General features: G+C 45.5%; 1 protein-coding gene across 1 annotated transcript in view; it reads right to left on the bottom strand.

Moving 5' to 3' along the window:
• Positions 1 to 15978, bottom strand: part of LOC139273962 (glycogen phosphorylase, brain form-like) — a 118648-nt gene that overhangs the window by 22834 nt on the left and 79836 nt on the right. Inside the window, exons 13-15 of the mRNA XM_070891035.1 lie at positions 15593 to 15740; positions 8199 to 8257; positions 4611 to 4752 (exon numbers count right to left, since the gene is read on the bottom strand). Of these exons, the coding sequence (XP_070747136.1) occupies positions 4611 to 4752; positions 8199 to 8257; positions 15593 to 15740 (349 nt within the window). The remainder of the gene's footprint in view (positions 1 to 4610; positions 4753 to 8198; positions 8258 to 15592; positions 15741 to 15978) is intronic.

The raw sequence follows: 15978 nt of genomic DNA, 5'->3' as shown, positions 1-15978 counted from the left end.
ACCCAGTCATCGTAATGATGAAAACGATAGCCAGATCCCACGTGTGGTGGCCCGGTATCGATGCGGACTTAAGAGTCCTGCGATCACAAATGTAATACATGCTCGCAGTTAAGCAATGTACCCAGGGAGGCGCTGCTAAGTTTATGGTCTTAGCCCTCCAAACGTGGTCTAGGGTACACGTCGACTATGCAGGTCCGTTCTTGGGTAAAATGTTCCTTGTGGTTGTAGACGTGTACTCCAAGTGGATTGAATGTGAGATAATGTTGGCTAACACGTCCGCTGCCACTACTGAAAGCCTGCGGGCCATGTTTGCCACACACGGCTTACCCGATGTCCTGGTGAGTGACAATGGGCCACGTTTTACTAGTGCTGAGTTCAAATAATTCATGACCCGTAACGGGATCAAACATGTCACATCTGCCCCGTTTAAACCAGTGTCCAATGGTCAGGGAGAGAGAGCAGTGCAAACTATCAAGCAAGGCTTGAAGAGGGTAACTGAAGGCTCACTGCAGACTCGCCTATCCCAACTCCTGCTTAGCTACTGCACAAGACCCCACTCACTCACTGGGAACCACCTGCTGAACTGCTCATGAAAAGAGCACTTAAGACAAGGCTCTCGTTAGTTCACCCTGATCTACATGAACAGGTAGACAGCAGGCGGCTTCAACAAAGTGCATACCATAATAGCGTAAATGTGTCACACGAGATTGAAGTCAATGATCCTGTATTTGTATTAAATTATGGACAAGGTCCCAAGTGGCCAAAGAGGAGAGCAAGATGTTTTGGGTCAAACTTTCAAATGGACTCATTCACCGGAAACACTTGGATCAAATCAAACTCAGATTCATGGACTATCTTGAACAACCCATCTTGGACCCTACCTTTTTTGATCCCCCAACACACACACCAGTGGCAACCGACACCACGGTTGACCACGAAGCAGAACCCATCATCCACAGCAGCCCAGCAGGGCCCAACAAATGATTCAACACCACCAGCTTTCACACCGAGACGATCAACCAGGGCAAGAAGGGCCGCAGATTGACTCACATTGCAAATAATTACACTATTGACTTTGGCGGGGGGGGGGGGGGGGATGTTGTTATATATGTGGACTTGTATTTACTCTATATAGCCACCAGAGGGTTCATTACCCGGAATCCCAAGGATCCCATAATCCCTTGGGAGCACAAGTATTTAAGAAGGCTTCACAGCTTGGAGAGGCACTCTGGAGACCTGCAATAAAAGACTAAGGTTACACTTTACTTTGAGCTCAGTGTTCAGTCTGACTCTTTCTCCATACACAACAGTAGGGCTTACTGAGACATGGCTATAGAAAAATCAGGAGTGGGAATTAAACATTGCAGGGTATAACATATTTAGAAAAGATAGAGGGGGGGAAAAGGGGAGGTGGAGTAACTGTACTTGTTAGGGATAACACACTAACGGGGGTAGTCTACTGACCACCTAGTAGTGGAAGGGAGGTGGTGGAAGAAATACTCGAACAAATGAGGGAAATGAGTAAAAAACATAGAATAATCATCACGGAGGATTTCAATTACTCTGATATTAATTGGACAAAAGAGGTAGGTAAAGGGGATAAGGGAAGGGAGTTCCTACAATGTGTAAAGGACTCCTTTCTAACCCAAAATGCAAGAAACCCAACAAGGTAGGGTCCGCTATTGGATATTGTAGTGGGGAATGAACCAGAGCAGATAGGAGAAGTAAAGGTAGGGGAATATCTAGGCAATAGTGACCATCATATAATACACTTTAAGATAATAATTGAGAAGGACATAAGTATGACAAAAGCCAGTTATGTGGAGCCGAGAACAGAACTTGAGAAAATAAAATGGACAACAATATTGGCAAACAATGATATAGGACAGCAGTAGGAAATATTTAAAATGGTGTTCAACAAAGTCTGGGAAAAATATACTCCGCTAAAAAACAAGAAGAAGCTAAACACTAATGAGACTCCATGGATGAATAAAGACATAAGGGAACAATTGAGGGTAAGGAAAGAGGCATACATTAAGTACATGGACAGCAGGGGAAAACATGACAACACAGAATACGGAGAGATTAGGAGAGAAGTCAAAAAAACAATTAGAAAGGCAAAAATAAACTATGAAATTAAATTATCAAGGAACATGAAACAAAGTAGTAAAATATTTTACAGGCACATAAATTTAAAAAAAGTTAGGATGGGAAAATGTGCACTAAGGGATGGACAGGATAATACCACAGGCAGCGACAGAGAGATGGCAGAAATAGTAAATAATGACTTTGCTTCAGTACTTATCAGGGAGACAGAACAGGTGGACATGACATTGGAGGATGAGATTAGAAATGAGATAACTGCATTTAAAATAAAAGAGAAATAGTAAATAAACTAATAAAAAAAAAACCCAGTCCAGACATATTACATCCGCGCATTTTAAAAGACTCTAGGAACGAGATAGCAGAGGCATTACTACACATATTTAATAATTTGTTAGAAAAAGGTGTAGTGCCAGAGAACTGGTGGATAGTAAACATATCATCTGTATTTGAGAAGGGAGATAGAACATGTCCAGGGAATTATCGACCACTCAGCTTAACATCGGTGGTAGGAAAAATAATGGAATCCTTACTAAAGGAGAAAATAGAAGAACATCTAGAAACCAAAACTATAATAAATAGTCTGCATGGATTTCAAAAGGGAAAGTCTTGCTTGACCAACCTCACTGGATTCTTTGAAGAGGTAACAGAGAGAGTTGACAAGGGTAGATGTAATTTATCTAGATTTTTTTTTAAAAAAGGCCTTCATTAAGGTACCACATAATAGACTAATAAATAAGGTCAGAGCATGTGGATTCGGGACAAGATGCAGAATGGATAGCTCGCTGGCTTCAAGACAGAAAGCAGAGAGTAGGGGTAAAGGGTAGCCATTCACAGTGGCAGGTGAGCAGTGGTGTTCCACAAGGATCAGGGCTGGGACCAGTTGTTGTTCACAATTTATATTAATGATTTAGACTTTGGAATCAAAAACAATTTCTAAATTTGCAGATGACACCAAATTTGGGGCAGGGGAGGGGTTGATGGTCAATACTGAGGAGGCCTGCAACAAATTCCAAGAGGACATTAATGAATTTGCAGAATGGCCATATAAATAGCAAATGAAATTCAACACAGATAAATGTGAGGTCCAGATTTGACCTCCAAAATCCGAAGTTCCGGGATCCAGAATGTTCCAGAATCTGGACACCAGGCCGATCCGTGGCGGGATCGTCCAGAAACCAGAAAATGTTCCGATATCCGGACTCCCCCCGCTTTGGCGAACCGACTTCGCACGGCCTGATCTCGCCCCGGCCCCCCCCTCCCTCCCTCCCCTTTACCTCAGCTGCCCGACTGCACCTACCTCAGGCCAGACAAGGAACTCCTTCACGGTGGCTTGGCCCCGCCCGACGACCTCACCGACGGGACCGGCGACCCAAACAGCTCCTCAGCGAGCACCCCCACCCCCCCATTTCTGAAATCCGGAAATACCCAAACCTGGGCTCTGGTGTTTCCGGATTTGTGACGTCAGAAAGGCGTTCCGAAGTCCAGAAAAACAGGAAAACCGGCTCGGCCTCGGTCCCGAGGGTTGCCAGATTCGAGAGGTCGAACCTGTATTACATTTTGGTAAGATAATGAGAGAGGTCACGTATTACTTGGAAAATACTAAGTAGCGTAGACGAGGAAGGACAAATCATTGAAAGTAGTGACACAGGTTAACAAGGCCATAATAAAAGCAAACCAAGCACTAGGATTTATTTCTAGGGAGAGTGAATTGAAAAGTAGAGAAGTTATGCTAAACCTGTGTCGAACCTTGGTTAGACCACACAGAGTACTGCGTACGGTTCTGGTCGCCATATTATAAAAAAGATATAAAGGCACTGGAGACAGTGCAGAGAAGATTTACAAAGGTGATACCAGAAATGCGAGGGTATACCTATCAGGAAAGGATGAAGAGGCTGGATCTCTTTTACCTTGAAAAGAGAAGGCTGAGGTGTAAACTAATGGAGGTCTTTAAAATGATGAAAGGTTTTGATAGAGTGGATACAGAGAATGTTTCCACTTGTGGGGAAGAGCAAAACTAGAGGCCATCACTACAAGATAGTCACCAAGAAATCAAATATGGAATTCAGAAGAAACCTTTTTATCCAAAGAGTGGTGAGAATGTGGAACTCGCTACCACAGGGAGTGGTTGAAGCGAAGAGTATAGGGGAGGCAAGACAAGCATATGAGGGGGAAGGGAATAGAGGGTTATGTTGATAAGAGTCAGATGAGGAAAGGTGGAACGAGGCTCGAGTGGAGCATAAACACTGGCATGGACTGGTTGGGCCAAATGGCCTGTTTCTGTGCTGTATATCCTGTGTAATCCTATGTAATCAAAAGCTCGAGGGGCTGAATGGGCTCCTCCTGTTCCTATGCTGCTATTGAACGACTTTGTTATAGATATTTAGTCTCTGAAAATCTGACTGATTACAACCACTACTCAGTTTTCGATTTCTCTCGGACACTAGCCAACAAGTTTAAACAAACACTTGGGAGGATTAGATTCCTGTGACTCTTGTCTGTGGTACCTTTCTCAGCCAGAGACACCCGATAGTTCACCAGGAAGATGACCTTTAGTCTGTCACCCACAATGGGATCATTGTTGAGGACATTTCCAACAGAAGTGATGAGTTTGATGATCATCTTGGCCATGTGGTAGCCCGGAGCTGCCTGTAAAGGACATGGGAAAACACAATGAATAGGTAGCATGGTCCAATTGTACAAGAGACATCCTGCAGTTTCACTCTCAACTTGGATACATGAAAATAAATGGGTCAGTTGATAAATTGTCAAGACATAATGAAATTATAAAGCAATATGTTTCATGCCACACCACTGCCTATTTCCTGTGCCAAGGTCGGAACATAGGTACTGGAGTTGGCCATTCAGCCCCTCGTGTCTGTTCGCCATTCAATGGCTAATCTGCATCTTAACTCCATTTACCTGCCTTGGCTCCATAACCCAAAATTTCAGTTTTGAAATTTACAATTGACCGAGAACCAACAGCTTTTGGGTGGAGAGACTTTGAGTTCCACTACCCCTTCCTGATATCATCTTGAAGGGTCCTGCTCTAATTTTAAAGTTATTCCCCCGTGTTCCACCCCCCACCAGAGGAAATAATTTCTATGTTTCCAAATGAAGAGAAACTTACAGCACAGGAGGCCGCCATTTTGGCCCATCGTGTCCGCACCGGCCAACAAAGAGCCACACGGCCCTTGGTCAGCAGCCCTGAAGGTTACATATAAACCCATGAACAATGAACAATGGCGGAAAGGTAAAGAGCACCCAGCCCAACCAGTCCGCCCCACACAACTGCGACACCCCTTACACCGCAACATTCTACACTCCACCCCAACCGGAGCCATGTGATCTCCTGGGAGAGGCAAAAAAAGATAAAAACCATATCAACTCTTTTAATCATCTTGAAACCTCAATTAGATCACCCCACAGTCTTCTCTCCACAAGGGAATACAAGCCTAGTCTATACAAACTGTCCTCATAATTTAACCCTTTTAGCTCTGGTATAATTCTGGCAAATCTGCGTTGCCCCCTCCTAGGCCAATACATCATTCCCGACATGTGGTGCCCAGAATTGAATGCAGTATTCTGGGTGTGGTCTAACCAGAGCCTTATACAACCGTAACACAACTTCCATTCTTTTGTATTCCAGCCCCCTTGAGGTAACGGCTAACAAGGTATTTTGAACTTGTTACAAGTACAGGTATCACAATTGTAAGTATGAACATAACAAAATTTAACATTTCTCAAGTCAGATTTTCCAGCTTTTTAATAAAATGCTATTACTGAGGCATACGAAAGCATGGGTCTTACATTAAACATCCGTAAGACAAAGGTCCTTAACCAGCCTGTCCTCACTGCACAGCATTGCCCTGCCCCATCCCCCGCTCAAGATCCACGTCAAGGCCCTGGACAACGTGGACCGCTTCCCATATCTCGGGAGCCTCCTATCAACAAGAGCAGGCATCGATGGCGAAATCCAACATCGCCTCCAGTGCGCCAGTGTAGCCTTTGGCCGTCTGAGGAAAAGAGTGTTTGAAGACCAGGCCCTCAAAGCTGCCACCAAGCTCATGGTCTACAGGGCTGTAGTAATACCCGCCCTCCTGTATGGCTGAGAGACATGGACCATGTACAGTAGACACCTCAAGCTGCTGGAGAAATATCACCAACGATGTCTCCGCAAGATCCCACAAATCCCCTGGGAGGACAGGTGCACCAACATCAGCGTCCTCACTCAGGCTAATATCCCCAGCATTGAAGCACTGACCACACTCGAGCAGCTCCACTGGGCAGGCCACATAGTCCACATGCCAGACACAAGACTCACAAAGCAAGTGCTCTACTCGGAACTCCTTCATGGCAAACAAGCCAAAGGTGGGCAGCGGAAACGCTACAAGGACACCCTCAAAGCCTCCCTGATAAAGTGCAACATCCTCACTGACACCTGGGAGTCCCTGGCCCAAGACCGCTCTAAGTGGAGGAAGTGCATCCGGGAGGGCGCTGAGCACCTAGAGTCTCAACGCCGAGAGCATGCAGAAATCAAGCGCAGACAGCGGAAAGAGCGTGCGGCAAACCAGCCCCGCCCACCCCTTCCCTCAACGACTATCTGTCCCACCTGTGACAGAATCTGTGACTCTCGTATTTGACTGTTCAGCCACCAAATAACTCACTTCAGCAGCGGAAGCAAGTCTTCCTCGATTCCGAGGGACTGCCCATGATGATGATGATGATGATGATGATGATGATGATTTTTAAATGGGTGCATTTTGAACAACAATTCCCCCATTTATCTGCCCTGCTCTGCTGGCCTCAATAGAGGCGGTGAGCTTCCCAGCCACTGTCCATGTCTTCTGTATCCAGCCAAATATCCCCGTCTCCTTGGGACGGTTTCCACTTGGAGTCAGGATGAGATTGGGAACTAAATGGACATGAACCTGCGTGTTACCGTGTCTCTCGCAGTACTGAGCCATTGCAACATCATTTCTGAAGTAAATGTTAAATAAATACCAAAGTTAGAGGAGAGAACTGTGGAACATAGCTCCAGTATACGGCACAGAGCTGGCAACGAGTGGGCTTGTACCAAACATCTCCCTACATGGCGATGACTGGGAGTCTGGTCTGGTCTCGGTTGAGTCGGCATATGCAGCCTAGCTGTAATCCGTCAACTTTGAGTCAAGGCGAACCCGAGTGGCAAGTCAAACACTTCCACACAGGAACATAGACAGAGGAAACAAATCAAATGGGGCAACTGACCACATGCTACATTTTGCTCTAGCCAGCCAGCTATAGGGTGGCAGAGATCCTCAGTCTGTCTTTTTTTTGTCCTATATCACATGGCACTTTCATCTTAAACATGGCGTCTGATATAACAAAATGGACTGTGTGGTCTCAGCGATCACTAGTTAATTCAATTGTATTTTCCATCTTGACAACTAGATATCTCAGGGAATTCATTCCGTCTTGGGAGGGGGGGGGGGGAAGGAGTCAATCTCCGCAAGTGCTCACTTGAACTCTTGCGGTTTAATTACTTGGAAGCAACAATAACACACATTTATATAGCGCTTTTAACATGGTAAAATGCCCCAAGGTGCTTCACAGGAGCGCAATGAAACCAGATTTGACACAGAGTTACACAAGGCAATATTAGGAGAGTTGACCAAAAACTTGGTCAAAGAGATGGGTTTTAAGGAGGCTCTCAAAAAGGTGAGGTAGAGGTAGAGGTGGAGAAGATTAGGGAGTGAATTACAGAGATTAGGGCCAATGAAGCTGAAGGCACGGCCACCAATGGTGGGGGGGCAGGGAGCGAGGGATACACAAGAGGCCAGAACTGGGGAGTGCAAAGATCTGAGGAGTGAGGGGCTGTCGAAGGTTGCAGAGATGGGGAGGGGTGAGGACATGGAAGGTTTTGAACACGAGGATGAGAATTTTAAAAATCAAGGCATCTCCTCCGTGTTACCCTGTTTCTGAAAGCTCAGACAAAGCGCATTGTTCAGGCAGCTACAAACACAGTCTTCCAGGACCAGAAACATTTGTTTCTCTAACGGAACGTGTCCCGCTGCTGAAATGAGATCCCTTCACAGTTCATCGCTGTTCCTTACCTTCCCTCCAATCAGGATTGTCCTTGGCACAAAGGCTTTGTTTGGTTCCTTTTTGATACCTGAAAGAGACGCGAGATCTTTTCAAAATGAAACACTGCTTGTCGCCGATACCTTTGATCTTAGTGTTTACAATTGCTGCGTAAACATCTACTATTACTAATCACCATCGACAATGGGGCGCAATTAATTTTTAAAAATTCATTCGCGGTCCAAAATGGCAACTCTGGCGTCAAAGCAGTGTTGCACGCTGATGGAGGCCACGATCTGTCTACTCCCGGCGCGTGCTCTTTGTGCCCACACCAACGTCCTGCCCAAGATGGTGTCCAATGCGTCCCGCACCAAAAGTGCGCGTGAGTGGGTGCCATTTTGTACCCGAATTCGCATCCGTAGTGCCTAAACAACAGGTGATACGGAGCCGAATTTTGCGGCCAGGATACGGAGAGCAGAGTTTTGGATGAGCTCAAGTTTGCGAAGGGTGGAAGATGGGAGGTAAGTCAGGAGAGCAAACACTGATGCTATCACAATGCTCTATTAAAGCTTGTGCAATACAAGATGTAAAAGAAATGAACCACTTAAGCAACTGTCCCCAAAGCAGCATCGCAGAATGAACCCTGCACACATTTAAAATAACAGGAAATGCTAGAAATACTCAGGTCAGGCCGTATCTTCGGTGGAGAGAGAGAAACAGAGTTAACGTTTCAGGTTGTTCAACCAACTGTTTCTCTCGCTACAGATGCTGCTGACCTGCTGAGTATTTCCAGCATTTTCGGTTTTTAATTCAGATTTCCAACATCTGTAGCAATTTGCCTCGGTCCTGCACATACTTCAGCTTTTCTTTAAAACAAATTTTTAAACGGCCAATTGAAACTTGCGTGAGGGTTCAGGGCTGTTGAATGACTCAGAATGGTAGTGAAGAATCATTTGCAATTAGCTCTTATCCCCAACTGAATCTTACTAAAATGACTCCGGTTAATGAAAACCTTTTGTGCTCCAAAAATATCCTGTTACTGACTGAACGGATTCATTTTAGTTTTGTACCGGAGGCCTCACTGTGAGCCAAGTCCAAGTAGAGATAAAGTCGAGCAAATGGGGCCTGTACTGAATTCACTAACACATTCACTTTGTTCTTTGGTTCATCTTGAGCTCCACAACGGTCATCGTGGAAGGAAGAGAACAGTTTACAGAGAACCTCAAATAGAACATGAAACCAGGCATTCTGTCACTTGGCCTCCAGATCCAGCACCCCTTCTCCACCCCACACCAATTTCTCAATCCTCCTATCACCTATTGGCATACAATGAAAACACCATAAATATATCACTCCCGCTCAGGAGGACAGCCACCCCATGATACAGTTTATTGAACTAATCACAGGCCTGTTTATTTTAAGATCGATTGTCTTAAATTTGCTATTGAGGGAGTGCAGCCAAGGTTCCAGGCTGATTCTCAGGCTGGACTGACATATGAGGAGAGACTGGATCGACTGGGCCTTTATTCACTGGAGTTTAGAAGGATGAGAGGGGATCTCATAGAAACATATAAAATTCTGACGGGACTGGACAGGTTAGATGCAGGAAGAATGTTCCCGATGTTGGGGAAGTCCAGAACCAGGGGACATAGTCTAAGGATAAGGGGTAAGCCATTTAGGACTGAGATGAGGAGAAACTTCTTCACTCAGAGTTGTTAACCTGTGGAATTCCCTACCACAGAGAGTTGTTGATGCCAGTTCGTTGGATATATTCAAGAGGGAGTTAAATGTGGCCCTTACGGCTAAAGGGATCAAGGGGTATGGAGAGAAAGAAGGAAAGGGATACTGAGGGAATGGTCAGCCATGATCTTATTGAATGGTGGTGCAGGCTCGAAGGGCCAAATGGCCTACTTCTGCACCTACTTTCTATGTTTCTATATAGTCTCTCTAGGGCATTATCCTGCAGTATCCCTTTAGGTCCATTGGACGTTGCCACAAATTTCAATCCTATTCCCCCCCTGAAAGGCTTAATTAGCCCTCCCGACTCGCCGACCTGAGGGCCTTACCGACTCGCCGAGCTCCGCATTTCGGAGCTGGAGCAGCGGGTGGAGTCAATAAGGTGCATCTGCGAGGCTGAGAACTACGTGGATAGCACGTTTCAGGAGGTGGTCACCCCGCAGCTTAAAGGCGTGCAGGTAGAGGGGAAGTAGGTGACCACCAGACGTAGTAAGTGTGCTAGGCAGGTAGTGCAGGAGTCCCCCCGTGAGTCCATCTCGCTTTCAAACCAATATTCACTTCTCAGTATCAGTAAGGGCGAAGGTGCCTCTGGGGAGTGCAGCCAGAGCCAATTCCAAGGCACCACGCGTGGCTCAGCTGCACAGGGGGAAGGGACGAAGAACACAAAAGCCCTAGTGATCGGGGATTCTATAGTTAGGGGAACAGACAGGGGTTTCTGTGGCTGTAGACGTGACTCCCGAATGGTTTTGTGCCTCCCTGGTGCCAGGGTCAAGGATGTCACAGAGCGAACGCAGGGCATCCTGGGGGGGGGGGGGGGGGGGGGGGGGGGGTGGGGGTGGTAAACAGCTCGAGGTCGTGGTCCATATCGGGACCAACGACATAGGTAAAATGAGGGATGAGGTCCTACAGGAAGAATTTAGGGAGCTAGGAAGAAAATTAAAGGGTAGGACCTCAAAGATAGTAATCTCCGGGTTGCTACCGGTGCCACGTGCTAATGAGTATAAGAATAGAAGGATAGAGAGGATGAACACGCGGCTGGAAAGTTGGTGTACGAGGGAGGGCTTTAAATTCTTGAGGCATTGGGACCGCTTCTGGGGGAGGTGGGACCTGTACAAACCAGACGGGTTTCACCTCAACAGCGTCGGGACCCATATCCTTGCGGGGAGTTTTGCCAGTGCTGTTGGGGAGAGTTTAAACTAGCTTGGCAGGAGGATGGGAACCCGAGAATGAATTCAAAAGGGAAGGAAGTAAAGCTGAAATTGGATAGCAAGAATCTAGAAAGTGAATCTGTAAGACAGAGGAAACAGGGTTAGTATGTAGTAAGCAAAGAGGTCTTCCTGTGCTGAATGGTATATACTTTAATGCAAGGAGTATTGCGAATAAGGCGGATGAGCTAAGAGCACAGGTAGATACTTGGGAGTATGACATTATAGCCATTACAAAAACAGGGGCAGGTTTGGCAGATCAATATTCCTGGCTACAGGATTTTGAGACAAGATAGAGAGGGGGATAAAAAAGGGGAGGGGGGCAGTTGTGGTACTGATTAAAGAAACAGCGGTAAGGAGGGATGATATGTTAGAGGGATCATCAAATGAGGCCATAGAGGTCGAATTGAAAAATAAAAAAGGGGCGATCACACTGCTGGGCATGTATTATAGACTCCCAAACACTGAGAGGGACATAGAGGAGCAAATATGTAGCCAAATTGCTGTGAAGTCCAAAAATCATGGGTAGTAATAGTAGGGGATTTTAACTATCCAAATATTGATTGGGACAAATTTAATGTGAAGGGTATAGAAGGTGTGGAATTCTTGAAATGCATTCAGGAGAACTTTTTTAGTCAATATGTAGCAAGCCCAACACGAGAGGGGGCGGTCTTGGATTTAGTTTTGGGGAATGAAGCAGGGCAGATTGAAGGGGCATTAGTGGGGGAGCACTTGGGTGCCAGTGACCATAATTCAGTCAGATTCAAGTTGGTTATGGCTAAGGACAAGAATAGGCCTGGAATAAAAGATTTGAATTTTTTGGGAAAAGCTAATTTTGCTAAGTTAAGGAGTGATTTGGCCATAGTGGACTGGAAACAGCTACTTGTGGGTAAATCAGTGTCGGAACAGTAGGAGGCATTTAAGGAAGAGATCCTGAAGGCTCAGGCCAAACATGTGCCCTTAAAGAAAAAGGTTGTGAAAAATAATTCGAGTCCCTGGATGTCTAGGGACTTACAGGGGAGCATTAAGAAAAAAAGGGACGCTTATGTCAGAAATCAACGGCTAAATACTATAGAATCTTGAGGAATATAGAAAGTTAAGAGGCAAAATTAAAAAGGATATTAGGAATGCTAAGAGAGAGCACGAGAAATTCTTGGCCAGTAAAATTAAGGAAAACCCTAAGATGTTCTATAAATATATTAAGAGTAAGAGGGTAACTAAGGAAAAGGTAGGGCCTATTAGAGACCATGAGGGTAATCTTTGTATGGAGGCAGAAGATGTTGGGAGGGTTCTTAACGAATAGTTTGCATCTGTTTTCACAAAGGAAAGGGGCAATGCAGATACTGCTCTCGAGGAGGAGTGTGATCTTCTGGATGAAATAAATATCATGAGGGGGGGGAAGTATTGAGGGGTTTAGCAGCTTTGAAAGTAGATAAGTCCCCAGGCCCGGATGGAAATGCATCCCAGGCTGTTGAGCAAAATAAAAAAGCAAATAGCAGAGGCCTTGACCATCATTTTCCAGTCCTCTTTGGATCTGGGCATGGTGCCGGAGGATTGGAGGACTGCTAATGTGGTGGCACCCTTGTTTAAGGGAGAAAGGGACACGCCAAGTAATTACAGGTCTATCAGCCTAACCTCAGTGGTGGGAAAATTATTTGAAAAAATCCTGAAAGACAGGATAAATCTGCATTTGGAAAGGCAAAGATTAATTAGGGACAGTCAGCATGGATTTGTTAAGGGAAGATTGTGTCTGACTAACCTGATAGAATTTTTTGAGGAGGTAACCAAGAAGGTCGATGAGGGTAGTGCGTACGATGTAGTATATATGGACTTTTGATAAGGTCACGCATGGTAGACTGGTCATGAAGGTTAAAGCCCATGTGATACAGAGCAAAGTGTCAAGTTGGATCCAAAATTGGCTTGGAGGTAGGAAGCAAAGGGTAATGATTGATGGATGTTTTTGTGACTGGAAAAATGTTTCCAGTGGGGTTCTGCAGGGCTCAGTGGTATACATCAACGATTTAGATTTGAATATAGGGAGTATGATTAAGAAAATTTTAGGCGACACTAAAATTGGCTGTGTGGTTGATAATGAAGAGGAAAGTCATGGGCTGCAGGAGGATATCAATCTACCGGTTAGGTGGGCAGAGCAGTGGCAAATTGAATTTAATTGAGAAATGTGAGGTGATGCACTTTGGAAAGGAAAATAAGGAAAGGGTATACACATTAAGCGGTAGGCCACTTAATAGTGTAGATGAACAAAGGGACCTTGGAGTGCTTGTCCACAGATCCCTGAAAGTAGCAGGCCAGGTGGATAAGGTGGTTAAGAAGGCATATGGAATGCTTGCCTTTGTTGGCTGAGGCATAGAATACAAGAGCAGGGAGGTTATGCTTAAATTGTATAATATTTTGGTTAGGTCACAGCTGGAGTATTGTGTGCAGTTCTGGTCGCTGTATTAAAGGAAGGACATGATTGCACTAGAGAGGGCGCAGAGGAGATTTACTAGGATGCTGCCTGGAATGGAGAATCTTAGTTATAAGGACAGATTAGTTTGTTCTCATTGGAACAGAGGAGATGGAGAGGAGACCTCATTGAGGTGTACAAAATATTGAGGGGCCTGGACATAGTGGATAGCAAGGGTTTATTTCCATTGGTGGAGGGGTCTATTACGAGGTGGTATAGTTTTAAGGGGGCTGGTGGAAGGTTTAGAGGGGATTTAAGGGGAGGGCGTCTTTACGCAGAGGGTTGTGGGGATCTGGAACTCGTTGCCTGGAAGAGTGGTGGATGCAGAAACCCTCACCACTTTTGAGAGATGGTTGGATGGGCACTTAAAGCGCAGTAACCTGCAGGGTTACAGACCTAGAGCTGGTAATTGGGATTAGACTGGATGACCTTTTGTTGGATGGAGCAGATATAATGGTAAGTACTGAAGGGAATAGAATATGGCCAGGGTGATCTCCTGGACTAGCTCTGATCACCTGAATGGGTCGGAGGGGAATTTTCCCAGATTTTTTTCTCCCTAAATTGGCCTGGGGTTTTTATCTGATTTTTGCCTCTCCCAGGAGATCACATGGCTCCGGTTGGGGTGGAGTGTCGACTGTTTTAGTGTAAGGGGTGTCGCAGTTGTCTCGGATTGGTTGGGCTGGGTGCTCTTTGCCTGTCTGTCATTGTTCATGGGTTTATATGTAACCTTTAGGTGACCAAAGGCCGTGTGGCTCTTTGTCGGCCGGCGCGGACACGATGGACCGAAATGGCCTCCTTCTGCGCTGTAAATTTCTGTGTTTCTATGTTGACCTTTACAATGAGATGAAACATACGAACAATGAGACAGGAAAAGATCTACTGGTCCATCCAGCCTGTCCCACACAGTTATGGTGCCTTGTGTATCATGATACAGACATTCCCAAACCCACTCAAACCATGCAACCTCCTGGGAGAAGCAATAAAACAGATTTTAAAAGTCTTCAATCTAATTAGGGTGGAAAATAAACCGTGAAGTTTCTTCTCCAGCCCCTTTAGAAATGACGCATGCTTAACATTACCAAAGGCGCTGTTAAATTATCCAGCTCAATGCGTAACTCTGCACATGAATTCTGGCTGTTTATAGCGCAGGAGGTCTGAGAACATATTGCCAGCCCACTTTCGAGATACAAATATAAATATTGCGTGTGGTGCCGGGTTAAAATTCAGAAATAAGACTTGGGCCAGTGTAGAAGTTGGATCTACAATGCACTGTGGTATCTGCTACCCTCCTCTCTTATCTTTATAAAAAGCATGCAGCTGCAGTTATCTTTCTTGCTTCCTTTGGCAAATTGGCGTTCGTGCGGACATGCTCGTTGTGGAAAATGGAACTCTAGTTTAGTTGCCACACAGCCATGAACTCATTGAATGACAGTGCAGGCTCGAAGGGCCGAATGGCCTACTCCTGCACCTATTTTCTATGTTTCTATGCCAGCATCCGACACTCCCAAGGTCAGGTACAGCACAGACTGCTGCAGAGGGAAGAGCCCATTCCTCTGCCTCAACAATGTGCCTCAGCTCCCAACCGCAAAACACCACAGTCTACTAGAGTGTATTTAACAGAGTGGGAATCGGCTAAACAGCAAAACTGGTCCCAAGCTGGCAATCTCACTCTGGCCACGGGACTAGCAGGTGCAGGAAATGCAAAATGGTTAAGTACACTCTCGGTCCATCCCCACTACATTGAGAAAGACCAAACTCAAGACCCTTACAGCTAGACAGAGTTCAAACCCGCCTCCCAGGTGTAAAAGGAGTGTATATGCACTTGCTGTTCGACTCTGTTCTCCCCATGCCACCTGCTTATGTGCAAAAAGTAGATAACCAGCAGTAGTTGTGCAGGTAAGGGGCAGATTTGAATGTGAAGCCTTTAGTCTGTTCTTAACAATCCAATGAACAGCCAGTCACTGACGAAGAATGTATGACAGATGTGACATACATGAACCATTTGCTGATTGTGACTTACGGTTATAGAGTGTGATAATATGTAAACAGTTCAATAGCTGCCTCTTGTACTCATGGATCCGCTTTACATGGACATCGAAGATGGAGGAAGAGTTTATTTTGATCTTGTACTCATTTTCCAAATAAGCAGCAAATTTCAGTTTGTTTTCCTGCAACAAAAGTGTCCAAAATTAACCCCGCGCAGACTGCCGAGCTGCCGAGTGTCATTCCAAAATTAACCCTGCACAGACTGCCGTGTCATTCCAAAATTAACCCTGCACAGACTGCCGAGTGTCATTCCAAAATTAACCCTGCACAGACTGCCGAGTGTCATTCCAAAATTAACCCTGCACAGACTGCCGAGTGTCATTCCAAAATTAACCCCGCGCAGACTGCCGAGTGTCATTC

Source organism: Pristiophorus japonicus, chromosome 9 (genome assembly GCF_044704955.1).
Source record: "Pristiophorus japonicus isolate sPriJap1 chromosome 9, sPriJap1.hap1, whole genome shotgun sequence".
NCBI classification, from domain to species: Eukaryota; Metazoa; Chordata; class Chondrichthyes; family Pristiophoridae; genus Pristiophorus; species Pristiophorus japonicus.
Note: the sequence above shows the minus strand (reverse complement) of the source record. Positions and strands in the feature narration are given on the sequence as shown.